We start from the raw sequence: 19,202 nt of genomic DNA, 5'->3' as shown, positions 1-19,202 counted from the left end.
CCCTACCTTATTTTTCAAGGCACAGTATCTGTGACCAACAGATGCATATCACTAACTGTAAGTCGCTCTGGATAAGAGCGTCTGCTAAATGACTAAAATGTAAATGTAATGTAAATGTATTCCCCAGTCATGTGAAATCCATAGATTAGGGTCTAATGAATTAATTTCAATTTACTTCTTTCCTTATATGAACTGTAACTCAGTAAAATCTTTGAAATTGTTGCATGTTGCGTTTATATTGTTCAGTGTAGTTATTCCTTGTCTCTTTGTGTTAGGCAAGCTGAGCAGTCAGTGTGGAACAAACCAATAGTTCCATCTGATTGATCATGCACAGTGGCGGCTCCTGAAAAAATTCTCAGGAGGGGCAATTTTTCTGATGATTTAGGTGACCTACACACATTTAAAAAAAAGATATGTCCAGCAACAACATGAAGACAGGGGCAGCATATAAGTCAATACCAGAAGCATTTATTGACTGATCTCAAAAGTGTTGGCTTACCAGGGTTGGTGGAGCCCTCAGTTTCATCTTTGCCTCGCAAAGCTAACTCAAACACTCCGCAAAACTTCACACACTGGATTAGCCGGCTGAGGATGTGGCGGTTCTTGCTAATGTCGTAGTAAATATATTTGTTATAGTGAATATGGAATATGATATGTTGAGTAAAATGTTGTGCTAAGATCTATTTAGGTCAGGAGCTGGTTATAAGTTCTGTTCCTATCCAATAACAATGGACAAAAGGGTCCTATCTTGTCAGCCTTGTCAGCAGGTGGCCAAGGACAACACCCACGCCATAGGCCTCTCAGTTCTTCCAACTCACGAGTTCTTGCTCTGAGGACACACACACACACAAACACACACACACACACACACACACATCATCACTGTTAAACACACACACACACACACACATCATCACTGTTAAACACACACACACACACACACACAAAAATCCCCTCTCTTAGGCTGAACATTTGAAGACAGAGAACCCGACTCAGAGCCAATGCAACAGTGACAGTAGCCTGGAGGTGACCTCGCCCAACTCATCAGGACCAATCAGAAGATCAGAACTACTAGATTGAACCTACTTCATTTATTGCATAAAATGTCTGCACACAATGTTTCGGGGCTCTCTTCAGATAATAATAATAATAATAATAATATGCCATTTAGCAGACGCTTTTATCCAAAGCGACTTACAGTCATGCGTGCATACATTTTTGTGTATGGGTGGTCCCGGGGATCGAACCCACTACCTTGGCGTTACAAGCACCATGCTCTACCAGCTGAGCTACAGAAAGTGGATACTCATGGATGCGCATTGCAATTGTAAAATGTCAACACAATTGGAGACACCACGTCATTTTTGGAGACATGTTATTGACAGTAAACTATTGTAGATGCGACTGCTAACTAAATAAAACATTTTAGCTGGCTAGCTAATCATCTTAGCTAAATGTGGGGCAAACAATTCAGTTATTTACCGTTAATTTGAGGGATTGGGGTGAAAGAAATCGAGTTACATAGTGATACTTTACGATATACTGTATTGACAATATCGCAATATTTTAGCGCTAGTTGGCTGTACCTGCACCAAAACACCATTATTGTTCCTTCATAGCTTGTTCTCAATCTTTTCACATTGGGAGCCAATTAGTTTTCAGCACTTTTATTTCCATGACTGATCAAAACTCGTTCTCATGGCTTTCTGATCCCTCTGCAACAGACATATGGTGCGCAATAAAATCACAGTATCGAATCGCAATACGTATAGAATCATGAGACTCGCAATGCTGATGCATATATCTTATCGTGAGGTTCCTGGCAATTCCCAGGCCAAGTTCATTTGCCACAACAAATCTCTTCGCTAGCAAACGCGATGTCTTCTCCAAAACGACAATGTGTCTCCAGCAATGTTTACTTTTTTGACGTTCTATGGCATCTCCACTTTCCAAGCATATATGACCACATGTAATATTTTGGTAAGTGATGCAAATAGTGAACTATGTAGGCCCAGGATGTAAAATATATGTAGCTGCAGCAATTTCTCTTATCTGATATGGTAAGTAATGGGGCTTAATTTATAGCTCCCTAAGAGTTTGACGAACGGGTCCGTGAACGCGATTCCAGATATATTTACCTCTGAATAAACTGCCTTTATTACACCATATCCACATCCAGTAAACTTGTGATTATCAACACTAACCTCATCGTTGTGGCGGCGGACAGCTAGCCTGTATCCCTCGTCATCCAGTTGAGTGAGTGGCAATGTCTTTTTTCGTTCGTACCAATTTTTGGAAAATCCTCGGGTGTAGGACTTTCCGCCTTTAGTAGAAACCTGTTGAATTATTACATTTGGTCTGGGAGGTCCTAATTGTTTCAAAGACACAATCGAGTTGGACTGAAGCCTAGCCATTTTGATAGTAGTAGTGAATTGATTGAGGCTGCTACCTGGTCTTTTCTTAGTTACGTTCATTCGTGGTTACGTTATGTATGACGAAAGCGCGTAAGTGCAAGCCCACAGACACCCATAGAGAATGTATTGAAAGCTTTGAAATGTGAAAAAAATAGATTTTACATGACAGGCTATGAGAGACTTCTGGGCGATTTTCAACCTGACTGAAATCGCCCAAAAAACGGGCGGGGCCATTTGAAGCACGACTTTAGCCTGATTTGACATTTAGTGGCTGTCAGATCAGACGTGAACACTGATAACTGCTGTTGCCGTGATATAATTTTTTATAAATTTATTAAAAAAAAATATATATATATATTTTTTTTTATTTTTTTTTATAATTGATTAGAAAAAAAATCCCTTCCTTTTCCCGTTTGGCAGTGCGTCGCCCATATCGCCCTATTGAACAAGCCGTCCCTGATCATGCATGTGAACTACAGTATAGGGAAAATACATGATGCTGTGGATTTCTTTTTCAAGCTGTTCAGAGAGAGATGATCACTATCGGTAAACCACTTAGGTTATGGCGACAACAGTGTCTTATCATGGATCAAGCAAGACATTTTTTATTCTAGCAGGTCCATAAGCTGCCATCTGCAAAGTCCAGCCCAAGATAAATTAATATGCCATCTCTCCCCACTGTCACTAATGCTATGTAAATCCCTGCAGACAGGAACATCTGTCCCATAAATATATCATTATCTCACAGACCCACCATGCTTGCCCACACACACGTCCTCCGGTCCTGTCCTATCAGTGGCAGACAATACTCAGTCATTAGACAATATTCAATCTGAGAGTAGAGTATTTGCAGGGTATTATCAATATTATTATGGCAGGATAATTTGCGTCACATTCACCGTCTGTTTCTCAGATGATCACCTGCCCTCAGTGAACACCTTTAGCTCAATTAACTGGTAGATCAAAGTGCTTCAGATTCACTGTGATTGTCTTTTAAACAGACCGGAACACATTAATGGACTAAATAGAATAGCTGGATTCAACGATGAGGATCCAGGCAGGGGAATTCTATCCAAATTGGTTTCCTAGTAGGCTTCTTGATGATGTGCATCCACAGCCTGTTGTCTGTTTTAAATAGAAGCACAAAGCATTGCCTTTTATAGTAGTCCCACTATTGTTGGCAGCATTGTAGTCAGGGAGGGGGTAAGGATGACACCTGGACAGAGAGAATAAAGGGCCCCAGCCACTCCAGAACATCTCTACCCAGAGTGTGTTACCCTCTGCAGTGTCATTCCTCCTGTGTCCCCTGTGTGTAGTCGTGCATCTCGGTCCTCACAATGGCGCCCAAGAAGAAGGAAGAGCCCAAAGAAGTACCCAAACCCAAGGCCCCAGAGCCTGAGCCAGTCAAGATCCCGGAGTTTAACCCCACAGAAGTCGTGGTACAGAAAACTAATATTTTCACTTTGGTTTGCAGGAAGAAGGAAATAGGGAAAATATGATGAGCTTTGGATGTGGGTGTTGGATGTGGGTGTTGGATGGGGGAAACATCAATATGACAATGTTTTTTTTAATTATTTGTTGTCTTCGAATGATTTGTTTATTAGGGATTTATTCAAGATTAAGAAGGTGTGTTAATCATGTATTTATTAGATGCTAAAATCGTAACTGGGCTATCATACGGCACATCATTTTTCTATCATATGGGTGAGGTTCCATTATTTTTGTGCTCATCAAATTGATAAGAAAAATGTAATACTCTTTATCTCAACATCAAGCCATCTATCTAGTTGAGGGAAAAACTGACCTTTCAAGGAGATGGAAATAACAGTTTGGTCTTCCATTGATAGTCATCTGTCTTTTTCAAGAACATTAGAGACACCATGTGACGTGAACAGTGCAGTGCATGCAAATAGGAGTCCTACAGTTCAGCAGTTTGGACATGGTTTGATTAAAGGTCCAATGCAGCCGTTTTTAAGTCAATATCAAATAATTTCTGGGTAGCAATTAAGTACCTTACTAACCACGTTTCCATCCACAGTTTGTATGCGAATAAAGTCATACCATATATAAAAGCAAGTCACAACAGCTGTGATGGAAACAGATAGTTTCGGTACAATTCTGTAAATGCAGACAGATAATTTGTTCATATTGAAGTAAACTTGGAGTCACGCAATGATTTTCCTCCTACTATGATTCGGGAAACCATGCAGTTTTTTAGGCTACAGATTAAATAAATTAAGATGAACTTCACAGGGTGGTGAAAGTGCATGGTAATGAGCTTGATGCTCCTTTTCAACAAATAGCGAGGGTATTATTCTGGTGACATGATGATTGATGCTTGACTGCCGTTTGACAAATAAACATATTCTCGTTCTTATCCATAATAACCTTATCATGTAGACCACCCTACTCGCTCAGCCTATATCTGTGAACTGTTGGCTAAAGCGCATGTGCAAAGACCAGAGCAGGCAAATTCTTTCTTTTTTTTGTGACAAAACTATCGGTGGAGTTGAACATGTGATGGAAACACATTGAACTTTAGATTTGTATTCGGTACATGAAAACGTAAGCAAAAAATAATATTGTTTGCATTACATCATCACTCACTGACTTTTATCCGCAACAAGTCAGTTTGGTGGAAACACACCACTGGAGGGAAAAGGCACATATTTTGGAATATTCGCATGAAGATCTGTCACCGGCCTCCCGAGTGGCGCAGTAGTTGAAGGCACTGCATCGCAGCGCTAGAGGCGTCACTACAGATCCAGGTTCAATCCCGGGCTGTGCCGCAGCCGGCCGTGACCGGGAGACCCATGAGGCGGTGCACAATCGGCCCAGCGTCGGCCGGATTAGGGGAGGGTTTAGCCGGCTGGGATGTCCTTGTCCCATTGCACTCCAAGCTGTACGGTGTTTCCTCCATTATCACAATTTCACAGTATTATTCCAACCTCATATTGTGGAAATATATATAAAATCACATTTTTGAATGCACTGGTCCTTTAAAGATAAGATAATACCAGTAGCATGACGGATTTAAGAGCAACAATGATCATTAACATGACATGCAAATATCTACATGCATTTCAAGACCTTTACAGAGTATCTTCATACTATTATTTACCATTACAAGTCACATTATTTTGTACATAAGCAACAGTAGCTTGAACTTGATGGAGTTTAAAGTTGGTAGAATATTGGCTTATACAAGACAAAGTTTGGGTCTTGCTGACTCTGCCTCTTCTATATAGGTACATGTTTTTCATGGTTGAGGGAACAGCTGTATAATGTAGTGAGGTTAAAGCCACACAATGTGATTTTAATTATAGCCATGCATAGCAGACCACCCAAATAGGAATGCCTTATTTGTGCATAAAAATAAGAAAAAAGTGCAAAGATAAATACATATATTTCTAACCAAGGCCATGTATTTTAAAACATGCTAAAGTTAGGGGTTTGAAAATATTGTTGCACAAATCCAACATACACAATAGGAAAACCGTCAAGAGAGGTTACGATTGTGAACATGTGTAAGAGGAACGTTCCTTTCCTATCCTCATTACATGAAGGATTTCAAATGAATATAAATAGGATTTTAATACAATTTTAGGTTAGACCTTTGACGTTTTTCAGATAACCTGAAAGGTTGGTGAAGCACAATTACATTTTCATGTCCTTCTCCTCCTATTCTCCACCATTTCCCGTTCACTTTACATTAAGGTTTGTACAGAGTAACTTAAGTGACTTAACCCTGACCTCCTTCATCAGCAGTAAAATGCTGACCCTATTAATACTGCACTTCTTCTCTGTGCTGGTGAAGTGTCATTTAATAATTTACATGACACGTGTAACCTCCATCCTACACATCATCTTGTGTTAGGACAACAGAGACGGTGTCAAACGTAGACAGTAAAAGCAGTCGGTCAAATACATGTGCCAGTCAGCAGGAGGCATGTGTGAGAAGGATGTGCCTGATTGGTCAGCCATCAATCGACACTAACCAAGCCCTGGCTTTAGATGCCTGGAATAAGTAGAGTGTAACTGGAGCCTGATGAATCTCTATAGTGTTTGGACACCTGATAGTGTGGGCAGCATAATAGGGTGTGTGGGTGGGATACTACTACCATCAAGGCCAAAGAGTCATGCCTTATGTATTTGACTTCAGTTTTATAAAGTCATTTTCACTGTTGCTCACAACATGCAGTTAACTATGTTGTTGGCCATTTTAAGTCACTACTTTATGTCCACGTCCTGAACCAAATTGTTTATTTTGTTTTTCCTTTCAGCTTGAATTCACTCCTGAGCAGATTGAGGGTAAGATTGAGATTGTAGTTACAGTTGTGACTTGGAATGGTACACTTATTATAACAGAGGTTGTTTTGGGGTTGCATTTTAGTATTTTAGTATTTTCGAACATGAGAATACCAAGAAGTGCCTTATACAGTTGAGATGACTAATTGGAGACTGTTGGCATTTGATAGGCTGAGAGTTTGTTCTCTAGTCATTAGCAAATTCAATTGATGGTTTGTGGAAGTGTTCTGAGTGCAACAATATCAACTTACATCAATTTACAATGTTGTGTGACCGATGACAACAATGATAACATTTATCCATCGACAGTATTGTTTTTAAGTGGTCAGATGTACATGAAAGTGCAAGAAATACAGTGGCTTGCAAAAGTATTCACCCCCTTTGGCATTTTTCCTATTTTGTTGCCTCACAACCTGGAATTAAAATAAATTGTTTGGGGGTTTGTATCATTTGATTTACACAACATGCCTACCACTTTGAAGATGCAAAAATATTTTTTATTGAAACAAACAAGAAAACTTGAGCATGCATAACTATTCACCCCCCCAAAGTCAATACTTTGTAGAGACACCTTTTGCAGCAATTACAGCTGCAAGTCTCTTGGGGTATGTCTCTATAAGCTTGGCACATCTAGCCACTGGGATTTTTGCCCATTCTTCAAGGCAAAACTGCTCCAGCTCCTTCAAGTTGGATGGGTTCCGCTGGTGTACAGCAAACTTTAAGTCATACCACAGATTCTCAATTGGATTGAGGTCTGGGCTTTGACTAGGCCATTCCAAGACATTTAAATGTTTCCCCTTAAACCACTCAAGTGTTGCTTTAGCAGCATGCTTAGGTTCATTGTCCTGCTGGAAGGTGAACATCCGTCCCAGTCTGAAATCTCTGGAAGACTGAAAGAGGTTTCCCTCAAGCATTTCCCTGAATTTAGCGCCATCCATCATTCCTTCAATCTGACCAGTTTCCCAGTCCCTGCCGATGAAAAACATCCCCACAGCATGATGCTGCCACCACCATGCTTCACTGTGGGGATGGTGTTCTCGGGGTGTTGAGAGGTGTTGGGTTTGCGCCAGACATAGCGTTTTCCTTGATGGCCAAAAAGCTCAATTTTAGTCCCATCTCACCAGAGTACCTTCTTCCATATGTTTGGAGAGTCTCCCACATGCCTTTTGGCGAACACCAAACGTGTTTGCTTATTTTTTTTCTTTAAGCGATGGCTTTTTTCTGCCCACTCTTCCGTAAAGGCCAGCTCTGTGGAGTGTACGGCTTTAAGTGGTCCTATGGACAGATACTCCAATCTCCGCTGTGGAGCTTTGCAGCTCCTTCAAGGTTATCTTTGGTCTCTTTGTTGCCTCTCTGATTAATGCCCTCCGTGCCTGGTCCGTGAGATTTGGTGGGCGGCCCTCTCTTGGCAGGTTTGTTGTGGTGCCATATTCTTTCCATGTTTTTATAATGGATTAAATGGTGCTCCGTGGGATGTTCAAAGTTTCTTATATTTTTTTTATAACCCAACCCTGATCTGTACTTCTCCACAACTTTGTCCCTGACCTGTTTGGAGAGCTCCTTGGTCTTCATGGTGCCGCTTGCTTGGTGGTGCCCCTTGCTTATTGGTGTTGCAGACTCTGGGGCCTTTCAGAACAGGTGTATATATACTGAGATCATGTGACAGATCATGTGACACTTAGATTGCACACAGGTGGACTTTATTTAACTAATTATGTGACTTCTGAAGGTAATTGGTTGCACCAGATCTTATTTAGGGGCTTCATAGCAAAGGGGGTGAATACATATGCACGCACCACTTTTCCGTTATTTATTTTTTAGAATTTTTTGAAACAAGTAATTTTTTTCATTTCACTTCACCAATTTGGACTATTTTGTGTATGTCCATTACATGAAATTCTAATAAAAAACAATTTAAATTATGGGTTGTAATGCAACAAAATAGGAAAAATGCCAAGGGGGATGAATACTTTTGCAAGGCACTGTAGGTCCTTGTAGCTCAGTTATAATAATAATAATAATATGCCATTTAGCAGACGCTTTTATCCAAAGCGACTTACAGTCATGCGTGCATACATTTTTGTGTATGGGTGGTCCCGGGGATCGAACCCACTACCTTGGCGTTACAAGCGCCGTGCTCTACCAGTTGAGCTACAGAGGACCGCATGGTGCTTATAATGCCAGGGTATAGGGTTTGATTACCAGGACCACCCATATGTAAAATGTATGCACACATGACTGTAATTTGCTTTGGATAAAAGTGTCTGCTAAATGGCTTATATTACGTACAGAAAAAAGTTATCTATTGAAAGCAGGAGGCAATCACCCTTTGATTTCCTCACCATTTCAATAAGTGGTGGCACACTGTTAGCATACCACAGATTGTGGCATTTCCAGCCTCTCCTCAAAATGAGATCTGCATGCAGAGAGACCTGCCTGCTTTTAGGGCCCTGCCAAACACTCACTGCACTCAGAAAGCTAAGCTGAATAGAATTTAGACACACAATGACACCTTCGTGTTGCTCTCTCCACAGATTTCAAGGATGCTTTCCAGCTGTTCGACAGGACACCACTCAATGAGATGAAGATCACATATGGACAGTGTGGCGATGTGATCAGGGCACTGGGGCAGAACCCCACCAATGCTGAAATCATGTACGTCCTTGGAAAGCCCAAGGCTGAGGGTAAGTCTATGCAACATTCTATGATCAGTAAAAAAAAAAATATTTTTCTAAAATAAAATAAAAGTTTGCTGATCAGTTTGCTTTCTTTGATGTTTCATCAATAAGCTTTTAACATTTAGCTATTATTACTTTTTATATTTGAAATCTAATAGAGGTAATCATATATTTAATATGTATTATTTTAATTCAATCTAAGTCAATGTTATACATTTCTATCCCCTGTATTGGTAGTAGTGTGGATGGTTTCAATGATATTTGATGTTGTTGTTTCATACACAGAGATGGCGACAAAGATGCTGGACTTCGACAGCTTCCTGCCAATCCACCAACACATCTGCAAAGCCAAGGACCGCGGCACATATGAGGACTTTGTTGAGGGTCTGAGGGTGTTCGACAAACTGGGCGACGGCACAGTCATGGGCGCTGAGCTCAGGCACGTCCTGGCTTCACTGGGTGAGTCCAAGGCCTCAGACATCTTTAACATACATCATACAATAATACAGACAAAAATAGTTTGACCTAGCCTGGTCCCATAATGTATGTGCTGTAACCAACTCTAGAAGAGTTGGCTACAGCACGTACATTATGGGACCAGGCTAAAGTAGGCTATAAAGGTTTTAGGGCAGACTCAATTTCAATGGTATTAGAAAAGGGAATTTAACAGTATTGGTTGTAGGTGAGAAAATGAAGGAGGATGAGGTTGAGCAGCTCATGACAAACCAGGAGGACGCCAACGGCTGTGTAAACTACGAAGGTAAGAAATTATACCCTCTTTTTGCTATAGTTGACTAAACATTCCAAAACATAGCTTTTAAATCGATCAAGATTTCTGTATGTAATTCCCTTGTCTGTTTTTCCTCACAGCTTTTGTAAAACACGTCATGGCATCTTAAAAAGGCTGCCGAGACACCCGATAGTTGAAGACAGGTGATTGTTCATATGTTTATGTAAAGTCCACCACATGTCCCTGATCCCATGTGCTCATCTCATGTGCTCATCCCTATGTGCCCAATTGGATTTCTATTCCATCACATGACAGGACCGACTAACTTCAACTAACTGTTCATTGTTTTCTATCGTTCCCCTTCTTGTTGACTCAAGTAACAAATGTTATTGTACATCCCCACTGTTCATTTGTGGATCAAAACTTGTAATTAAACAGAGTGATTCATTATTACAGTATTTTGCAATACTTTAATTCCGAATTTTACCTACCGTAACTGATTATTTTCCTTGCCATGTGACAGTATACTGTATTGCGGTCTAAGGTCAATGCTCCCTCATGTAGCCTACATCCAATAGAGGGTCTAACTAATATACTTTACCAAACAATCAGCTCACAGTGATAAATGAAAAGAAACTGCAAAAAAAATTACAGAAAAGGAACAGGCAAACTCCATACGGAGGTCCTTCATATTCTTACATCAAAAATGACAATTCTTCTTACTGCATCAAGTTAAGCTTTATGAACAATCTTCAGAAATATACAAAGGGAGTCTTTAGAGGTGGACTCAGTTTGACATCCATATTCTGTAATGTAATATATTTAATTCACACACAGTCAGAAGCCATTGTAGTCTCTCTATCACATACATTCACATTCCAGGCAGACACTATGTTTAATGAATCATGTGGCCACGAAGTGAAGTCTCTGTTCTTCCACTGTCTGGTCTGTCAAGACATCTTTGCATGCTTCACTTAAGTCAATTTCACTTGAAAGGAATGACTCCACTTAAGGTTCTAGCAAATGTCAGAGCTGATTAATTTTGTCGGTGTCCACACAGAACAAGGCCTCCTTTTTATGTCTTCATTCTTCTCTTCTTTGGTTTGTCAAACCACACAACCTATGGCACCTTAATAATGCCACTTGATTTTCCTGATTGCAGACACAAGAGGGCAGACATGTATCAAGTACTGAAAGAAAAATGACTATTAATATGTCAGAAAACTCTTATAAGACCAAATTAATATATTATCAGGATGGATAAGAGCTTAATTTCAAACATAAACGGTCCAAAATCAAGCTAGTTTATAAAAAGTAAAGAGTTTGTTTTAAATATTCCGATAGTGTATAGGCCTACATTATATTAATTGGCTTCTCACCTTCAACAAATAGATGGAGCTAGTGGTCTGAAAACCAGAGACCCATCAGCGGCTGTGTTTGGTTTGTTTAATTGATTGTTTTCAGCAGGAAAACACCCCATAATCACCTGGTATTACAAATCTGATTTAAGATGATTGGATAACTGTCCGATTACAGATCAGCAGGTCTACATCAGTCACCAGTATCCACATGATGTCCTTTATTGTTTTTCAATATTTCCATTTCAGTGTACATTGTAATTTACTTACCTTTAATGTGGATAAAATGTCTTGCCAATTTGATTATCTGACTTCTAGGAAGAGTAGAGTGAACAGCAGTCTCTCAACTCATTGTCCTAATGTACTATAGCACTTGGAACATAATGTTGTATTAGCCCCAGTCCCCATGGCTCAACCCCACGAAGACCCCCTGAATGCTGCTCTCTGTACTAACTGACATAGAGATTGAATGCTGCTCTCTGTACTAACTGACATTGAAATTGAATGCTGCTCTCTGTAATAACTGAGATTGAGATGCATTAAGCCTGAATGACTTTAAAGACAAACCTGCTCTGGATGTGACATCTGCTGTCAGTCGTTTCCTGGAGGTACATTGTGAACCAAATACTGCTATACAGTGCATTCGGAAAGTATTCAGACCCCTTGACCTTTTCCACATTTTGTTACGTTACAGCCTTATTCTAAAATGTATTAAATCGTTTTTTCTCCACATCAATCTACACACAATACCCCATAATGACAAAGGAAAAACAAGTTTTTTGAATTTTTTGCAAATGAAATACTATATTTATGTAAGTATTCAGACCCTTTACTCAGTACTTTATTGAATCACCTTTGGCAGCGATTACAGCCTCAAGTCTTCTTGGGTATAACGCTACAAGCTTGGCACACCTTTATTTGGAGAGTTTCTCCCATTCCGCTCTGCAGATCCTCTAAAGCTCTGTCAGGTTGGATGGGGTTGGACAACTATTTTCTGGTCTCTCTAGAGATGTTCGATTGGGTCCTGAGCGCTCTGGAGCAGGTTTCCATCAAGGATCGCTCTGTACTTTGCTCCGTTCATCTTTGCCTCGATCCTGACTAGTCTCCCAGGCCCTGCTGCTGAAAAACATCACCACAACATGATGCTGCCACCACCATGCTTTACCGTAGGGATGGTGCCAGGTTTCCTCCAGACATGACGCTTGGCATTCAGGCCAAAGAGTTCAATCTTGGTTTCATCAGACCAGAGAATCTTGTTTCTCATGGTCTGAGAGTCTTTAGGTGCCTTTTGGCAAACTCCAAGCAGGCTGTCATGTGCCTTTTACTGAGGAGTTGCTTCTGTCTGGCCACTCTACCATAAAGGCCTGATTGGTGGAGTACTGCAGAGATGGTTGGGCTTCTGGAAGGTTCTCCCATCCCCACAGAGAAACTCTAGAGCTCTGTAAGAGGGACCATTGGGTTCTTGGTCACCTCCCTGACCAAGGCCCTTCTCCCCTGATTGCTCAGTTTGGCCGGGCGGCCAGCTCTAGGAAGAGTCTTGGTGGTTCCAAACTTCTTCCATTTAAGAATGATGGAGGCCACTGTGTTCTTGGGGACCCTCAATTCTGCAGAAATGTTTTGGTACCCTTCCCCAGATCTGTGCCTCGACACAATCCTGTCTCGGAGCTCTACGGACAATTCATTCGACCTTATGGCTTGGTTTTTGCTCTGACATGCACTGTCAACTGTGGGACCTTATATAGACAGGTGTGTGCCTTTCTAAATCATGTCCAATCAATTTAATTTACCACAGGTGGACTCCAATCAGGTTGTAGAAACATTTCAAGGATGATCAATGGAAACAGGATGCACCTGAGCTCAATTTCGAGTCTCATAGCAAAGGGTCTGAATACTTATGTAAAGAAGGTATTTCTGTAAATTTGCTAACATTTCTAGGAACCTATTTTCGCTTAGCCATTATGGGGTATTGTGTGTAGATTGCTGAGGATAATAAATAAATAAAAATCAATTTTAGAGTATGGCTGTAGCGTAACAAAATGTGGAGAAAGTCAAGGGATCTGAAAACTTTCCGAAGGCATTGTATAGTACGTACTATGACTTTTAAACGGACTACTATTGTATTGTTACAGCTACAGATGTAGGATCTTAATTTGAGCCAGTTTGCTACAGCAGAAAATAATCCTGCAGCAACAGGAAATTAAAGGACATTTTTGTAGGGGTTGATCCATTTTTTGTTAGGGCATATCAAGGCTGACATTTCAAAGTGGAAATTACAAACTTTATTAACCTGTTTAAAACTCAAATACACTACAAGTTTGTATTTCCTGCAGTGTAGGAAAATTGTCAGCAACAAAAGAGTGATCAAAGTAAGCTCCTACATATGTATGACAACAATAGTACTGCTAAAGTACTATCATCATCACAACCTCTTCTACTTTTACAATTGTCACCACCAAATCTCCTTTCACTACCACAGAACAATGATCACAAACTACTGTAGTGTGAAGGCATTTGTGTCTCACCATGCATGTGTCTGTATGTTCATGCGTGCATGTGGCTGTGCGTGTCTAAAGCGATTGGACTATTGGGGTCTGTGTGGTCACTTTTATATGAATTTTATTTCAAGCCGAAAATCCAGCAGAAATGGTGGCGTCATGACATGCCAATCCCTTTACATTGATTTATATTAATTTGTATTGGTAATTAGTTATTTACTGCATATATTATATTATTCATTTAACCTAAGGCAATTCAATCAAACCGGTCAAAGCAATGTTTACGCGGTATCATTGTTTACAATCTGCACTACTGCCGATGCACACACACTTGTTATTCTGAAAACTGGAACCATCTACGTGTGAGTCTGTCTGGTAGCAGTGGTCATAGGTTTTTACAGTACCCCAAAATTATATTTGGCTTAGGGGAAAACTATCATGTTGTTGAGTAAAATAGTTTTTATACTTGTATAGACAATGGATTCACTGTTTCCTTTTTCACTGTCTCCAACCTTGCAATTGAAAAGGCTTCGAAAAATGTAACATGAATACACTGGATGGAAACTTAAAGTGTAGCTATATCAGTGTAAAATAACTCATATTCACCCATCATATGATGTAACAACTGAATTTGGGAAGCAGAAGGACCTACTTACGGTCCAAAATTATGTATCATACCCCTTTCTTCCCCTATCACTTTTTGCTCCACCAAAAAAGGTTGATTCGCTCCTTCTCCTGACCTTGTTCGGCTAACTTTTCCTCTCTCATCTTGAGAAACATTTATAGATCATCACCATCATCATTTCATTTTCCCAGCATCTTGCATCATATATGATTTTATGCATAACCAATGTTACGAGGCCACATTCATATTCATCTTAAATGTTGCTCCAGAAAACATTGAGCTGATTGAAGGTCCTAAGCGTCCTTAGATAAGCTTCATTCATGTAGATATTTAGGATAACTTTTTAATAATATAGTAGCCAAAATAATCGTTTAAGTTTTTGATGGAGATGTGTTGTTGAGGCCCCTTCGCTCCACTTTAAGCGAAAGCGATTGAGTCAAGCAAGTCAAGGACCCCTGTGATATTCATTTAGTTCAGTTTGTGTGAGGTAAGTAATGTCAGATGATGACTAAGTAAGTATATAATTCATGTAAAGAAATCTACTCATAACATACAGTATGCCATAACTTCTACTCTACATGCAGTTATGACATCATTTATTATTAGTCAAGTTAATGATTGGTGAAATGCGACTGAAAATAGTCACAGGGAACTAGAGGGACACATTACAAGTTGTAAGAGGACCCAGTAGGATATGCAGCATCAGATCCACAATCCACCTTTTATACGTCTGTCAAGCAACAGGAGCATTAATTGTCACAACAAGCCTTTATTGGCTTGAATCAGAGATACAGCTAATTGTTAGGGATATATACAGTGGGGAAAAAAAGTATTTAGTCAGACACCAATTGTGCAAGTTCTCCCACTTAAAAAGATGAGAGAGGCCTTTAATTTTCATCATAGGTACACGTCAACTATGACTGACAAATTGAGGAAAAAAAATCCAGAAAATCACATTGTAGGATTTTTAATGAATTTATTTGCAAATTATGGTGGAAAATAAGTATTTGGTCACCTACAAACAAGCAAGATTTCTGGCTCTCACAGACCTGTAACTTCTTCTTTAAGAGGCTCCTCTGTCCTCCACTCGTTACCTGTATTAATGGCACCTGTTTGAACTTGTTATCAGTATAAAAGACACCTGTCCACAACCTCAAACAGTCACACTCCAAACTCCACGATGGCCAAGACCAAAGAGCTGTCAAAGGACACCAGAAACAAAATTGTAGACCTGCACCAGGCTGGAAAGACTGAATCTGCAATAGGTAAGCAGCTTGGTTTGAAGAAATCAACTGTGGGAGCAATTATTAGGAAATGGAAGACATACAAGACCACTGATAATCTCCCTCGATCTGGGGCTCCACGCAAGATCTCACCCCATGGGGTCAAAATGATCACAAGAACGGTGAGCAAAAATCCCAGAACCACACGGGGGGACCTAGTGAATGACCTGCAGAGAGCTGGGACCAAAGTAACAAAGCCTACCATCAGTAACACACTACGCCGCCAGGGACTCAAATCCTGCAGTGCCAGACGTGTCCCGCTGCTTAAGCCAGTACATGTCCAGGCCCGTCTGAAGTTTGCTAAAGTGCATTTGGATGATCCAGAAGAGGATTGGGAGAATGTCATATGGTCAGATGAAACCAAAATAGAACTTTTTGGTAAAAACTCAACTCGTCGTGTTTGGAGGACAAAGAATGCTGAGTTGCATCCAAAGAACACCATACCTACTGTGAAGCATGGGGGTGGAAACATCATGCTTTGGGGCTGTTTTTCTGCAAAGGGACCAGGACGACTGATCCGTGTAAAGGAAATAATGAATGGGGCCATGTATCGTGAGATTTTGAGTGAAAACCTCCTTCCATCAGCAAGGGCATTGAAGATGAAACGTGGCTGGGTCTTTCAGCATGACAATGATCCCAAACACACCGCCCGGGCAACGAAGGAGTGGCTTCGTAAGAAGCATTTCAAGGTCCTGGAGTGGCCTAGCCAGTCTCCAGATCTCAACCCCATAGAAAATCTTTGGAGGGAGTTGAAAGTCCGTGTTGCCCAGCGACAGCCCCAAAACATCACTGCTCTAGAGGAGATCTGCATGGAGGAATGGGCCAAAATACCAGCAACAGTGTGTGAAAACCTTGTGAAAACTTACAGAAAATGTTTGACCTGTGTCATTGCCAACAAAGGGTATATAACAAAGTATTGAGAAACTTTTGTTATTGAACAAATACTTATTTTCCACCATAATTTGCAAATAAATTCATTAAAAATCCTACAATGTGATTTTCTGGATTTTTTTTCATCATTTTGTCTGTCATAGTTGACGTGTACCTATGATGAAAATTACAGGCCTCTCTCATCTTTTTAAGTGGGAGAACTTGCACAATTGGTGGCTGACTAAATACTTTTTTCCCCCACTGTAACTCACAGCGAGTACAGTAATAGTGCTGAGGGGTCTGGGCATCTGCTCCACTTCATTCTGTCCAACCACAGTAAGAATAGTAGGAAACCCAATCTACATGTACAGTATATTATATAACCTGGCACTCTTCCTTAGGCCATCTTAAGTTACTCCAATGAGTCTAGCGTCGGCATGTAAGGCTAGCATGCCATGGCACCGGTGAAGCCAGCATCCTTCATCATGCAAATATTTATTCTATTCAATCATTTTAATGGCAGTCTGTGGTTAGAGATGTCAAGCCCTTATTAAGCCCTTATTGGGTCATACAGATTCTAATCCAAATTGAGTACTGGTATAATGAAATTGAATGAATATAATGCACAACATGCAATCCTTCTCCTCATTGTCTCCTCAGTGAATACTGATTATTGAATGAATCTGACTAAGTCTGGAAATACTTGACAAGATTGTAGGTAGCAGCCTTACAAACCAGAGAGAGTTGAATAGAATATTTATTTAAAATCTGAAGATATATTTTACCAGAAGTACATGTGTAAATGTCACGGATCCCCCCGTTCACCAGCTCCGGAGGTCTACGTCACCGGCCTTCTAGGCGTCACTGACCTGGTTCATTACCACCAACCCCGGACTGTGTTGTCTCATTACGCACACCTGTTTCCCATTCCCCCTGATTAGTATGTGTATATATGTGCCCTCTGTTCCCCATTGTCCTTGTCGATTATTGTCCCATGTCCGTTGGTCTCGTGAGTACATTGTATTACAGTTTACATACCGAGTATTGTGCACTTGTTATTACGGGTCTCGTCCCGTGTATTATTTAGAGGTTTATACCTCGTTCTTTTGTTTCGGTTACATCCCTGTGTTATATATACAGTGGGGAGAACAAGTATTTGATACACTGCCGATTTTGCAGGTTTTCCTACTTACAAAGCATGTAGAGGTCTGTAATTTTTATCATAGGTACACTTCAACTGTGAGAGACGGAATCTAAAACGAAAATCCAGAAAATCACATTGTATGATTTTTAAGTAATGAATTACCATTTTATTGCATGACATAAGTATTTGATCACCTACCAACCAGTAAGAATTCCGGCTCTCACAGACCTGTTAGTTTTTCTTTAAGAAGCCCTCCTGTTCTCCACTCATTACCTGTATTAACTGCACCTGTTTGAACCCTGTCCACACACTCAATCAAACAGACTCCAACCTCTCCACAATGGCCAAGACCAGAAAGCTGTGTAAGGACATCAGGGATAAAATTGTAGACCTGCACAAGGCTGGGATGGGCTACAGGACAATAGGCAAGAAGCTTGGTGAGAAGGCAACAACTGTTGGTGCAATTATTAGAAAATGGAAGAAGTTCAAGATGACGGTCAATCACCCTCAGTCTGGGGCTCCATGCAAGATCTCACCTTGTGGGGCATCAATGATCATGAGGAAGGTGAGAGATCAGCCCAGAACTACACGGCAGGACCTGGTCAATGACCTGAAGAGAGCTGGGACCACAGTCTCAAAGAAAACCATTAGTAACACACTACGCTGTCATGGAATAAAATCCTGCAGCGCACGCAAGGTCGCCCTGCTCAAGCCAGCACATGTCCAGGCCCGTCTGAAGTTTGCCAATGACCATCTGGATGATCCAGAGGAGGAATGGGAGAAGGTCATGTGGTCTGATGAGACAAAAATAGAGCTTTTTGGAAACATCATTCTTTGGGGATACTTTTCTGCAAAGGGGACAGGACGACTGCACCGTATTGAGGGGAGGATGGATGGGGCCATGTATCGCAAGATCTTGGCCAACAACCTCCTTCCCTCAGTAAGAGCATTGAAGATGGGTCGTGGCTGGGTCTTCCAGCATGACAACAACCCGAAACACACAGCCAGGGCAACTAAGGAGTGGCTCCGTAAGAAGCATCTCAATGTCCTGGAGTGGCCTAGCCAGTCTCCAGAACTGAACCCAATAGAAAGTCTTTGGAGGGAGCTGAAAGTCTGTATTGCCCAGCGACAGCCCCGAAACCTGAAGGATCTGGAGAAGGTCTGTATGGAGGAGTGGGCCAAAATCCCTGCTGCAGTGTGTGCAAACCTGGTCAAGACCTACAGGAAACGTGTGATCTCTGTAAATTGCAAACAAAGGTTTCTGTACCAAATATTAAGTTCTGCTTTTCTGATGTAT

At 40.8% G+C, this 19,202-nt stretch overlaps 1 protein-coding gene across 1 annotated transcript; it reads left to right on the top strand.

Moving 5' to 3' along the window:
- Positions 1-3,751: 3,751 nt before the first annotated feature.
- LOC311147194 (myosin light chain 3-like) lies at positions 3,752-10,299 on the top strand (the record flags this gene model as incomplete). Its single annotated transcript, XM_084183831.1, has 6 exons — positions 3,752-3,853; positions 6,698-6,725; positions 9,257-9,406; positions 9,686-9,859; positions 10,083-10,160; positions 10,271-10,299. 6 exons carry the CDS (start codon positions 3,752-3,754, stop codon positions 10,297-10,299), a joined length of 561 nt encoding a protein of 186 aa, XP_084039957.1.
- Positions 10,300-19,202: the final 8,903 nt, after the last annotated feature.

The sequence above is a fragment of the Coregonus lavaretus genome (assembly GCF_964263955.1).
Source record: "Coregonus lavaretus genome assembly, chromosome: 19".
Taxonomy (NCBI): domain Eukaryota; kingdom Metazoa; phylum Chordata; class Actinopteri; order Salmoniformes; family Salmonidae; genus Coregonus; species Coregonus lavaretus.
The sequence above is the reverse complement of the archived record's forward strand: the minus strand, read 5'-3'. Positions and strand labels throughout refer to the sequence as shown.